This window comes from Ovis canadensis, chromosome 11 (genome assembly GCF_042477335.2).
Source record: "Ovis canadensis isolate MfBH-ARS-UI-01 breed Bighorn chromosome 11, ARS-UI_OviCan_v2, whole genome shotgun sequence".
Classification (NCBI taxonomy): domain Eukaryota; kingdom Metazoa; phylum Chordata; class Mammalia; order Artiodactyla; family Bovidae; genus Ovis; species Ovis canadensis.
This window is the reverse complement of record NC_091255.1, coordinates 60,754,668-60,767,824: the sequence shown is the minus strand read 5'-3', so window position 1 is coordinate 60,767,824 and position 13,157 is coordinate 60,754,668. Positions and strand designations below refer to the sequence as shown.

General features: G+C 54.8%; 1 protein-coding gene across 3 annotated transcripts; it reads left to right on the top strand.

Annotated features, from left to right (window-relative positions):
* The first annotated feature begins 1,821 nt into the window (after positions 1–1,821).
* Positions 1,822–6,190, top strand: LOC138414763 (uncharacterized). Of its 3 annotated transcripts, XR_011246959.1 has the most exons (3): positions 1,912–1,998; positions 2,888–3,491; positions 3,741–5,236. XR_011246959.1 is itself a non-coding variant. In XM_069542543.1 (2 exons), the coding sequence occupies exons 1-2, from the start codon at positions 1,915–1,917 to the stop codon at positions 5,163–5,165; spliced, it is 1,509 nt and encodes a 502-aa protein (XP_069398644.1). In that variant the 5' UTR covers positions 1,822–1,914; the 3' UTR covers positions 5,166–6,190. The 3 variants fall into 3 exon arrangements, 1 of the variants encoding a protein (XP_069398644.1); XM_069542543.1 differs by lacking the exon at positions 2,888–3,491 and having other exon boundaries at positions 1,822–1,998; positions 3,741–6,190; XR_011246958.1 differs by lacking the exon at positions 3,741–5,236 and having other exon boundaries at positions 1,832–1,998; positions 2,888–3,542.
* Positions 6,191–13,157: the final 6,967 nt, after the last annotated feature.

Genomic DNA, 13,157 nt, shown 5'->3' with positions numbered 1-13,157 from the left:
GGGGCTCTCCTCAGCCCCTCCCTCTCTCTCAGAGGCGCGCGCACGCGCACGCACGCACAGGTGTCCAGCTGACCCCTGCTGAGTGGTAACCAGTTCCGAAGTGCGTGTTCTCCTAGCGGCGACCGGAGCTACCCTCTCGGGGACTCGGGCTTGTCCCCAGGAGAACCAAAGGGGACAGCTAAGACAATGAGCACCTTAGCGCCCTGGGACTTTGCCCGTGACAGGGCTTGCCTCTAGGGCCGCCGCCTAGCCCAGGCGTTGAGCGATGCCCTCTACTGGGAAGCCTGTGCCTGGAGTCCTGCGCAGGTGGGGGTCGCACAGAAGACCTGGCTCGGGTGGGGGATGGGAAACGGAGAACGATGACCTGCGTGACCTCTGCTCAGTCTCGGGCATCCTTCCTCGCCTTCGCCCTCTTTCTCTTCCAAAACTCGAATTCCCCAACCTGGACCCTCTCCGAGGAAGGTGGCAGAAGCGGGCTCTGCCAGGGAACGCGGGTGCGAGACTGAGGAGGGCGCTGCCTGCTGGATGGAGTTAGTTTTGGCCGCCTCCTCCTCGCTGTTTCTGCGGAAGGAAGCGCTGCGGCCGCAGCAGCCCTTGGTGCCAGCACATATCCCTCCCCGACCTTGGCTGAGATTTGCTGCCGCGGTGTCTTGACTAGCAGAAAGCACAGTTTCCCTCCCGCGCAGTGACTGGGGATGCCCTCGGGGCAGAGGATTTGTTTGGGTCTGCGCCCAACGCTGGACCTCTGCCATGGAGACCTCTCTGAGCCTTGGAAAAATCCGTGGATGCCTGGGTGCAGCCTCCTGATACTTCCACGTAGCCCATCCCTGCCCCGCACCTGCCCACGCCCATTTAGCCAGGTCATTCATATTAAATCTCCAACCCCAAGTTTCTGCGTGCTTAGGCAGGTGGATGGATACCTTCGCCCAGCGAGGGGAGGGAGGAGGCCCCAGATGTTCTCCCGTCACGGGGAGGTGTCTCCTTACGTGTGAGCGGAAGCCATTCTCTAATCTGGAAACCCCGTTCCTTGACCATTGGCTCTTGGCCCCTGCCCTCTTTATTTATTGAATTTGAAATTTCCAGCCAGTAATGGTGAAATCGCTGAAGCTGAGTACGCGGTTGGTGGGAGGGGTGAGAGAAACTTGCAGATAGGGGAAAATAAAGTTCCAATTTGCAGGAACACCTCTTCCTGGCCAGCTGGACTCACTACGGCCCGGATTTCTCCCCATTGGAGTAATAAGGGGCTACAGACCCACTCGACTGCGCCAAGTGGTTCGGGCTCCAGAACCCAACCCCACTCACGGGTCCTCTGTTCGCACTTTTCGTTTTTTCCCCAGCAATACCAGCCCTGGGGCTGCGGGGGGCAATTTCCTTCCCTCCCTGGTGCGCCCCCAGGCCCTGCCCTAAGCTTGCACCCCCGGCAGATTCTCCAGATCGCTTTAGACACCTCTCTCTAGAGCCCCGGGCTCCCCTTGGCGCCCAGAGAAGCGTGCTTGGGCCCGGGTGCCAGGCAGGGTGACCGCGGGCGCCTCCTCGGCGCGGGCGGCGGCCCTTGGCTGGGCGGAGGCGGGGGTCGGGGGGCTGCTCCCTGCAGTGAAGAGGGTGGGCTCGCGGCACCTGCTGAGCTGCCGCCGCCGCTTCTGCTCATGGCGCCGAAGAATCCACCCGGATCTTCTCCGCAGAGTTCCGGGCTTGGGTCGTTTTGTAGTCAGCACGCACACAGCTTTTTAAATTTATTTTTTATTTTTCGCCGAGGGTGGCGGGGGGTTGAGGGGGCGTCGGGGTTGGCCAGCCCAGCCTCAAACGCGGGGGAGGGGGTGGCGGTGCGGACAGTGGACTGCAAGCGGTCACCGAGGTCAACAGCCCATTAGCATTGCCCCACCCGGGCGCCGCGACCTCGCGAGGGCACGGGGCATGCGGAATGGGGGGAACGGACAGAGAGCGCCCTCCTGGCACTGGCCCCTTTCCACCCTCCACCCCCGCCCCCTCTTCTGGCAGGTAACCGCCCCTCCCCCTCCCCTCTCGCCCCCCCCGCTGCGGCCCCAGATTCCCCCGTGCCCACGAGGGTCCGGGCGCCCGGGCGGGGAGTGCCGGGACGCGGAAGGGAGCGGGGCTGCGGGCCGGCCGCGGAGCCCGCCCCCCGCCCGTGGTAGCGTGGCGACTGGCGCCGCTTTGGCAGCCATTTTCTGCAGCTGCCGCGGCCGGGGCTCTGCGGAGTGAGGCGGTGGCTGCAGCCGCCAGACAGAGGCGGCGGGGCCAGAGGGGCGCGGGGTCACCGGCGGGGGGGCGCATTCGGTGGCCGGGGCGGGGGCGGGGGACTCGCAGTGTCGCCGCCGCCTCCCGCCCCTCCCCCTGCTGCATTGCAGGCAGAGCGGGGCCGCTCCGCGTGGCGAGAGCCTGCGATCCCACCCTTTCCCCGCCATCTTGTACCCGGGCTGGCGCCTTCCCAAGGAGGAGCCGCGGCAGACAAAGCCCGCCCCGGGCCCGCGGGGGCCCCTGCAGCCCACCCGGGCTGGGCGGCCTGGGGGCTCCGGGGCCCGCGCCCTCGCCCCGCCCCTCCCGGGGAGCCAGCACAGCCCCTCCCAAGGCGGGGGGGGGGGCGGTGGGCTCCGTGTGCGACGGCCACTTGCCTAGACCTAGAGGGTCAGCAAGGACCTCTTCCACCTCGGTCGCCGGGCTGGACCCGCGCCTTCGCCGCAGCCCACCCTGGTTGCGGGAAGGGGGGGGTGGGGTCCCCCGCAGGCTGGGCGAGTGACAGGAGCTGGGTGTTCTTCTAGCCTCGACTTCCTTCTCTTTTCTACTTGGGTTGGTTGGGGGGGTGTCACTAATCCTCGAGCCCCCACTGACCTCATGTAGTGCCCACGTCACGCCCCCGTTTCCCCCCTAGGAACCTCAAAGAAGACCGCGGCGTGGGCGGCTCTCTAGACCCCCCGAGCTGCCCAGCAGCTGCTGCAAACGCGAGATTCGGCGCTCCATTTTTCTGGGATGGCAGTGCTGTCGCCCCAAACCCCCAGCTTGCTGCTCAGCCCCTTCCTTCACCGCCCCTGCACAGGACTTCCTGACTTGGGGGTTTATGATGTGGGGGGGGGGCAGGAGGGAAGGTGAGGCACCCCTTCCTCACCCCTGAGACTGAGGGAGAATCTGGCTCCTGGCAGCCTACTCCATCAAGTGCCACACTGTTCCTAGGTAGGAAATTTTCTCCCTGAAGACTCCATTTTCTCGTCCCCAAGTCCCCAGCCCCTGGGGATGAGGTGGGGACACCTAAGGTCTCCAACTGCTGGTTGATTCCTCCCGACTGCACGTCCTAGGTTGGGAGGGAGCGGGTGGCCATCGGCTTCTGCACCCTCCTTTCCTTTCCACGCGACTCCCTAGGGGTTCTGAGTCCCCATCTCCCGGTGCACCCAGACCCCCAGGAGTGTCAGACTGGAAAGGATGGTGATGGATGAGGAAACAGGCTGGGAGAGGGGAGTGTCCTCTGCATGGTCTTTCAGGTTAGTGGCAGAGCTGGACTCTTCTTCACATACCCCACCCCTCCCCTTGTTTCTTTCAAATACCAAGATCAAAGCCCAGGTTCGCTGTGGACCGGGAGCTCAGTCTTCCAAATACTCTTGGCTAAAGTCCGGACGCGGCAGAAGGGGGCTGGGCACCAGAGGGGTGGGGAGCTGCCAGACTACTGGTTCATACCTGAAACTGGGTTTCCCAACCGGACTTCTGCTGTCCCTCCCACCCCCATCCTGCAGGGTCTCCTTCGAGGATGGAAACAAAGCATCCCAGGGTGGCCTTGCCAATGCCGCTGGCGGGGCTCAATCCTCCCCCACCAATGCCTGCCAGCCCGCGTGGATTCCGAGCCCGGCTCCGGAAACCAGTCTGACCACTTCGCCCATTTCCCAAGCCTCCCCGGGCGGCTGGCGGCCCGCTCCCAGGGTGGGGTGAACCCGGCTCGTTCGCAACCTCCGCTGCTCCAGCGACTAATGGATTTGCCCAGAAGGCTACCGTCAAAGGGACACACCCGGTCACACTCTGGGGGCTTCCAGGTTGCTCCCCTCCCTGTCTTCCCCCATCGTGAAAACTTCACGTGGTTGAAAACTCCACTCCCGGGCCTCATCGCTGTTCACTTGCTGGGTCAGTCGCTGGCCCGGACAATCCAAGCGAAGAGCCGAAGAGCCGCCTCCAGACATGCCCCGGGCACACTGTTCCGGACTCGGCTGCCCTGGGGGCGCTTACAATCGGGTCGGGACACCGAATTGAGCCCTAGGATTGAATGTCAACCCTTTAGAAAGTGGCTGTTGCGTGGGATCACAGTGTTGCCCCCATGCGACCGAGGACGCAGAGGAAGAACAGCAGACCTCGAGGGAACCGCGGGCGGGAAAGGCCAGAGCAGTCCCACCGAAGTGGGAGGGTGGACATGTGGCACCGAAGTCGTCCCTGCGCAAATATTTCAAAGGCTTCACCGACAATTCACCAGGATGCCCCCAAGAAAGCAACTGCGCCCCCACGTCCAGCCCCCGGGTCCTGTCGATGGGAACCCCCTAGAGGGCAGGGCTCCAGCTGCCCCGGTCCCAGCCGCCACGTGGCGACGGCGCTGGCGCGCGCCAGCTGACCCCCAGACGGAGGCCGGGATGGTGGGTGGCGGCTGGCCTGCGGTCTCTCCCGGGTGCGGAGCTAAGAGGCGGCGACCGCGGGGGCGAGGAGGGAAGATGGCAGGCCGCCAGCGTCGTCCGCCGGGCCGGGGCCGCGGAAGGGCAGACAGGCATGCCAGGTGGAGGGGCGTCACTCCCCAGCTTTGTCGAGCGCCCCGGCTACTCCTAATGCCGGGCTTGGGCAGGCGGAGCCAGCTTTGCCGAGTCAGCAGGGTCGAGGTGCGGCCGGTGCGTTCCTTCCCCGAGCCCCGCCCCTTCCCATCCCCATCGCGCTTTTTTAGGGGGAAGGAGAGGGCAATCAAAACCCACCCGCAGTGTTGGGGTCGTGCTGGGGTGTCCTCCGGGATAAGCCCACCCCTCCCTGCTCCAAGATGCTTCCCCTCCCCCATCGCAGTTAACCTGGGGAAGGGGCTGAGCAGAGCTATCTGCCCTGAGAGCATCTCCCGCCTCTCCACTACCGGCGTCGTAGCTGGCTTATTCTTTCTAGATCCATCCGAAAGGTTTAAAAAAAGAAGGTGGGAGTAGGGTGGGGGTGGGGTGGGGTATGGGAAGAACCAGGAAAATGTACTAGTTACTCTTTCACTCCAGGCTAGACAGAGGCTGTCTCCTTTCTGAAAGCATGGTGTGTGTGTGTGTGTGTGTGTGTGTGCGTGTGTCTGTGTGTGTGTGTGTGCCTGTGTGTGTGTGCGCGCGCGCGCGAGCGCGCGTAGGAGCCAAGGGCAAAGGTACAGGTCAGGTTCAACAGACCGCGGCAGAGTGAGGTTGGGGGTCAGCCCCGTTGGCGTGTGTGTGTGGGGGGGAACCCTCCTGCCAAGGCTATGTCCCCCAGAGCTCCCAGAACTTGGATCCCTGTCTGCCCCTGGGGGCGCAGCCCAGAAGAAACAGGAGGAAGCTGCAGAGAAGGTGGATTTAAACTCTATGGGTTGCTAACAGAGGAGCAGGCAACAATTAGCAATCCCTAGAGTTTGGCAGAGCGGATGCTTGGGACTGGTAGGCCCGCTGTGCTATCATGGGAAGTCATGGAGCAATTCCTGCTTAGGTTTGAGGGTGACCTGAATGACCTCTAGGGTTTCCACCTATAAGATTCCAGGGAACAGACAAAACAGAACCATGGCTCCCAACTGGGCACACTGCTGTTGGAGCTGGATTTCCCCAGGCCTCCCAGTTCCCTGTCTATAGGATGGGACCATGGCAGGACCCTATGAAATACCATGGGAAGTGCCTGGTACTTACAGTGCCCTGATTAGAAAAGCAGAGGAAAGGTTAGTCTTTAATTTGCATCTTAGTGTTGATGCCGTTATGGTCCTCTTTGCCATTATGATTATAGAGATGCTTCCTCAAATGCACCTCTGTTCCCAGCACTACCCTAGGCCCTGCACCAAGGGCATGAAGGAGGTGTCCACAAGCCTATGAAGTCCCATGTGTCACTAGAGTGGAGGCAGCAGCAGTTAGAAACCGGTGTCTCCAAGAATGGACTTCCTCCCTCTCCCCCATCCACCTCCTCTCCTTGGTAGGGTCATGTCCAGATAAAATGCGTGATGTCAGCTCCACTTCGGGAAGTACGTGAAGGTTGTCTGCTCCAGCCTGCTCATCTGCTTCCCTCACATCTGTTAGAATATTCCCAATACCTTCCCTGGAGCAGCAGGCTGGGGAAGAAAGGGCAAAATCCAAATAAACAAGAGAGAATGTAGTCCCATTCACCAACCTCCTGAGGTTGCCATTAACCCAGGGGCTGCCAGTTACAGGGGACATCCTTCTGCAGGAGGTCCCCAGGGTGGTAGCTGGAGAGACTGCAGGTGGGGAAGGAAGGTAGAGGAAGAATTATTGCACCTACTCTGGCCCTCCTTAGCCTCATCATTGTGCACAGTGGGACCTCCCTCAGCTCCAGGTGCCATTCTGGTAATCTGGCATCTAGACATTTTTTTTAAACCCACTCTCTCAATATCTATCCATATCCATCCACCCACCCTCTTACCTGTTCACTCAACAAAGATTTCCTAGGCACCTTCTCCATGCTAATCAAGCCCAGTGCTCAGAGTTATTTTTACTATAAAACAGACCTGGCTTCTGACCTCATGGAGTTTGAAGCCTGGGGTGAGAGGAGACAGTAATAGAAAAGCCACACACCTAATATAATTCGCAACCTTGATAAGCACTGGGGAAGAAAGTGCTATTGAGAGCATATAACACTTTCATTCGGGGATGTGGGCTGCAGCCAAGGCTGGGATGGAAGTTGCCTGAACAACCTAGGTTTCTGGTTCAGTACTTTGAGGGTTGTCCATTCATCCCATGAGGATGTGACCAAAACTTAGCGTTAATGGTGCCACAACTAAGAGTTCACAAGCTGTCACTAAAGATCCCGCATGCTGCATGGAAGATCAAAGACTTTGCGCTCCACAACTAAGATCCAGCATAGCCAAATAAATAAATAAATATATATATATATATATATTTAAATTAATGGAGTGGCCATGGAAATAGAATGACCATGACGTGAGGTTTGTGAATAAAAATCCTTTGTCAGCACTCAATTGCGGAAGAGAGGAGGCTACAAAGAAACTCAGGCACAAGGAGCAGAGAGTTTATTGCCAGGTCTGTAGAGCAGATGTGGTAACCAGCAGCCTCATATTTTGGAGGCTACTCTAAAACCATGTTCAACTTGGGGGGCCTCCAGAGGGCTGAGTCAGCTGTGAAACAAGCCAGGGTGGTTAGGCCTGAACCAAGAACTGAGCAGGCCAAATCTGATCTCAAACTGTCTCTTGTCCAGTTTGCGTTGAGAGTGGACCACAAATCAGGGGCCATAGGCAGAAGCACTCTTGGATGATCTTGGATGCTCCACCAGCTGAAGTGTGGGCCCCCAAGCATCGTTGCATCTGTCTATAATGTGAGGGGGTGGCTCCTAAGGTCTATTAGAGGCTTCTTGCAGCTCCTGCTTTGTGATGACTCTGTGGTCCCAGGAGTGGTTCACTTTGTAGGGTTCATCTCAGTTCACAGCCGGTGCCTCTGATGTGTAGATGGTTGTCACTATGCTGCCATTCCTGAAGAAGGACATCCTGGCCAGACACTCTTTGTGTGCAAAGACTCCCGAGGGCAGCAGTGTGATACGAGGGTTAGAAGCCCAGGCTACCTGGATTCAAGCCCTGGCTCCACTGCACACTGGCTCTGTGACCCCAGGCCAGGTACTTGACCTCTCGAAGCATCCATTTCCTCCTGGGGGTAATAACAGTTTGTATTGCATCAGGTTATTGTGAGGATTAAAAGAGAAAAAGCATGTTAGGGCTCTCCTCTGGAGCCTGGCTCAGTGAGCAATCTATAATTGTGAGTTATTGTCGTTATTAGGTCATGTGGCACAAGGCAATGGTGTTTATTCAGGAGCTGGTGTCACTTTTGGCATTTATCCTAAACTCAAGCTGATGATGAAAATTATCAGACAGAGAGAGAAAACAAAGTACCTCACAAGCTATGACAAAAGCAATGTCTTTCATAAAAGAGAGAAGGGTATAGAACAAAGATTGAATCTAATAACTATTGGCTATTGTTTAGATATACAGAGAGAAAAAGAGATACCTCCTCTGCTCCCATCCCATGAGCAGGTGGGAAATCCTGCTGACTTGGGGAGGGGGGTACTAGGGGACAGCCCCTGAGAAAGCCTCTGCCTGAATTTTTACTCTTTTCTGAGTTTCGGTTGGGGGACACGGGGAGAGAGGAAGCAGCAGTGACTTGTAACCTTGTAAACACAGCTCATTCATTCAGTAAATATTTATCCAGTCCTTCCAGATGCTGTGCTGGAGAATGATGGTGACAAAGACACAGTCCGTCCTAGTGAGAGAGGTTAAGGTTCAGCAGGTAAGAGAGACCAGTCAAGAGTGGCAGAGACACAGGGATCCCTGCAAGGCATGACACAGAATACAGCCCTGACCTGGGTTTCTGGGCATGTTTTTGGTCACTGGTGGAGATTCCTCACCTTAATCAGAAACTGGAAATCTGGAGGAGGCTTCTTCACCACCTGAGTTAATTTCCAGGCAGTGGCATGGTTGCAGGGCAGGAGAGATAAGAACCATCTCGTGGCTAAAGAAGATTCTATGTTCCTGGCTCAGGGCTGGGTAGAGAAAGACGAGAGGGGCTCTTGCATGGTGAGCTTCCAAAGCTCCAGGGAGAGAGCTGGCCAGCTCTGTATTTGGGACAGAAAGAAATGGGCAGCTCACACCTGCCAAATCTGTGAGATGGTTCAGGAAGAGCCCCTCTTGAAAGCATTATTTATAGACCTGACCGTTTGCCCACTCTTATCTCTCTCTCCCCCTCTATCTTTTTTTTTTGGCTGTGCTGGGTTTTTGTTGAGGTGTGTGAGCTTCTCTAATTGCTGTGCTCAGGCTTAGTTGCCCCACAGCATGTGGGATCTTAGTTTCCTAACCAGGAATTAAGCATAGGTCCCCTGCATTGAGAGGCAGATTCTCAACCACAGGACCACCAGGGAAGTCCTGCCCACTCTTATCTTGACGATGGAAATTTGATTGAACAGGTCACACGTTGGTCTCTTCCTTTGTCAGCAGTCCATTCAACATGGCAATTCCCACACCCTTCATACAAGGCATGGACAACACAAAGAGATGGCTTGTCTACGAGAGACTCAGCTGGTCTGGAGTTGGAGGCACATTTCATTTCTCCAGGCAGCTGGAGAGGCGGCTGAACCAGACTAGGAGATCGCAGCTAATGTTTTAAATGTCAGTATGGTCCCTACTGGGGCTTTGCCAGTGGCGCAGCAGTAAAGAATCTGCAAGGCAGGAGATACAGGAGACGCAGGTTGGTTCCTTTGGTCGGGAAGATCCCCTGGAGGAGGGCATGGCAACCCACTTCAGTGTTCTTGCCTGAAAAATCCCATGGACAGAGGAGCCTGGCTGGCTACAGTCCATGGGATCACAAAGAGTTGGACATGACTGAAGCTACTGAGCAGGCACATGATCCCTACTTGCTAACTTGCCAAGATTTGATCAGTTAAACTGGCCTGTGTGGTGTGTTCCCTGCAATGCACAGTGTGTATCTGCATCTTTCAGTGATATCACAAGGGAAGCTAGACAATGGTAAACAAACTTCAGTGGATGTGGTTCTGAAATCTTTCTCTTACCCCTTCTGAGCTACTTCCTGTCTCCTTGGGGCTTGCATTTCAGTAGGGTTCTCTACGTGGGCCCTAATTAGGTTGGGAGAGAAACCAGCTTCATTTGGAATGCTAGTCACACCTCGACAAGCTTGTTGGTCCCAAATAATGCCAGCTTTGGTTGGGGACAATGGTCGGGCCTAGATTGGACTCTTCCCAGTGTTTCCAGAGGCTTATATGTGCCAGAAAAGAAACCAAAGTATGAGCTAAACTAACTTAAAACTCCCAGAGGTTTTCCTTCCTTCCTTCACTCACTCACTTTTTCACTCATAACTTGGCAACATTTATTGCCTGTTTTCAGTTGGCTTTGTCTCTCTTCCATTACTGAGAGGCAAGCCAGAGAACTGAAGGCAAGATTCTTTTCGAGCATGTTCTACAACTAAATCAAGATGGAAATCCCCAGGTCAGAATGAGTAGGGCAATCTTCTTGAGAAGCATGGCTGAGTGTTTCTGGGGCCCATGCAGAAACTGGGAGCTGGACCCACACTTCGCCTATCACCCTGCCAGCATTCACAGGACTCCTGGCTTGTCAGGTCCGGAGGGCAGAGGCGGGGAGATCTCAGCTGTAGTTCTATGCCCAGTTCATAGTACTGAATCAAATAAAATCAAATCACACACACACACACAGAAAACCTAAAACACAAACTATGACAAAATAATTCCAATCCTTCCAACCCCTTCCAATCTACCCTCCCCTAGATGAAATTAAAATGACCAGGTATGGGAATTCCTTGGTGGTCCAGTGGTTGGTTAGAACTACGTGCTTCACTGTAGAGGGCCCCAGGTTCAGTCCCTGGTCAGCGAACTAACATCCCACCAGCTGCTCAGTATGGCCAAAAAGAGAAAGGTCCAGATTGCCAAATTAATTACCAAATGTCCGAACAATGATATGGGCAGGGGTGGAAGAGTGTTGGGGTTGCTGTGATTAGGCCTGAGACAGTCATATTAACAATCGAAGCCTCTTACTGCCTCTTTGGGTCTAACACTACCCTGGGACATTCTTAATCCTATATCCAAGCAAACTTTTCAGCAGTCCCTGCACCAATTTCCTCCAGTTTCACTGGTGAAGAAACTGAGGCTCAGAGAGGTACAGAGATTTCCTCCCCCACTTCCATCCCTTCTTCCTCCCTTCCCTCCTTCCTCCCTTCAGCAAATAGCTCTGGTGTATCTGCCAAGTTCTGGAAGCTGAGACTAGAGCAATGAGTAAAAGAGACAGATTTCCTCTCCAGGTGCTTACACTCTACTCTGGGGGAGACGGGAACAGATAAATCCAAATTTCAGCTAAGGATGCCTGCTCTAAAGAAGAAAGCGTTAGTCGCTCAGTCATGACTCTTTGTGCCCCAACCCCATGGACTGTAGCCCACCAGGTTCCTCTCTCCATGGAATTCTCCAGACAAGAATACTGGAGTGGGTTGCCATGCCCTTCTCCAGGGGATCTTCTCAACTCAGAGACTGAACCTGAGTCTCCTTCATTGCAGGCAGATTCTTTACCGTCAGAGCTGCCAGGGAAGCCCCTAAAGAAGAAAAGCAGGATAATGAATGGAATAATTGGTTAGGGAAGGCTTCTCTCAAGAAGTGGCATTTAGGAGACCAAAATGGTAAGAATAAGCCAGGTTTGGGGAGCTCTAAGGAACAGAGCCGCCAGCCCCAGGGCCCAGAACCGGTGAGTGCAGAATGGCTGGCACTTGGAGCCCAGTTTGCCCGGTGGCCTAATCCTTCCCCTTTCTGCCAGATCCTGCCTCCTCCCATGGCCACAGAGTGACGGTAGGCCCTACTGTGAGGTGTGAGTAGCCAGGCTGAGCTGGAGGCGCCTTGACTTCCTGCTGTGGGACTTGGTGGCTATGGGCCCACTGTCCTGGACCCCCATTCATTTGTGTTGAGGTCAGGGGGTGAAGGGTTGGGAAATAGGCCTTCAAGCAGGCGGAAAGAGACGGTAAAGTTGTCCAGATGTTCTCAGCTGCTGGAGAGCTGGGTCTCAGCCTCGCTCGCATGGAAGGTGCATCTGGTTCTTCCCAGATTCAGTGTGAGCCTCTGGTGTCAGCCAACACTTGTCCCCAACCCCGAAGAGGAGGCTCCAAGTTGCAAGAATGGTAAAGGAACTCTCATATATTATTTTTTTTTTTAATATTTATTTGGCTGTGTTGGACTTTGTGGCAGTGAAGTTGTCCCCGTGGATCTTAGTTCCCTGACCAGGGATTGAACCCTTGTCCCTTGCATTGCAAGGCAGATTCCTAACTGCTGGACAGCCACGGAAGCCCCTCTCATATATTCTTTATCCAGACTCACCAGTTAGTCACATTTTTCCCATTTGCTTTATCGTTCTCTCTCCCTCCCTCCCCACCTACCCCCCATATTTTGTCTGAACTATTTGAAAGTAAGTTGGAGACCTTTTACCCTTTTATGCCTAAATACTTTAATATGTTTTTCCTAAGAACAAGGACACTTTCTTACATAACCAGTGTATGGTTATCAAAATCAGGTCTTTTACCATGGATCCAATATTATTTCTAACCTAGAGTCCATAGACAAATTTTGTGAATATTCTCAGTCATGCTCTTTAGAGCCAAGTTTTTTTCCTTTTCCATTAGCCAAACCTGGATCGTGAATTGCATTGAGTGTCCTGTGTTTTGGGCTTCCCTTGTGGCTCAGCTGGTAAAGAATCCACCTACAATGCAGGAGACCTAGATTCCATCCCTGGGTTGGGACGATCCTCTGGAGAAGGGAAAGGCTACCCACTCCCATATCCTGGCCTGGAGAGTTCCATGGACTGTATAGTCCATGGGGTCCTGTCTTTTTCATCTCTTTTAACCCGGGACAGGCTAGTGAAGGACACGGGAGCCTGGTATGTTGCAAAGAGTCAGACACGACTTAGCAACTGGACAACAACAACAACAAGCTGGGACAGAGCCTCTGCTTTTCTGTGGGTTCTTCAACCTTGGTGTTGACATTTCTACATGGTTAGATTCAGGTGCTACATTTGTGGGAGAAATGCCCTGGAGTGTTGCTATATCCTTCTCAGTGGATCATATCAGGAAACGCAAGTCAGTTTGTCCCCATATTGGTGACACTGACTTTAATCCCTTCCAACACAGTGTTTTTCAATCAGTTGATTTCTTCCAGCCTTTTGTGTCTCCTTATCTGTATGGGTTTCTCTCCTCATCTGCTTCTGTCTTGCTCTCTTTCTATTTCTTTAATGTTCATTCTCTGTTATTTTGGTCCTGGTCCTTTTGGTCTCCTTACCTCTGGGTCTGTCTCTCTCTTTATCTCTGGTCCTCTCTGGTTTCCTTTTCTCCCTGCTGCTGCCTCTGCCCCCCTTGATTTTGGTCCTGCGTCACCCTCTTCTCTCCGAAGTACTGAAAGGTGTG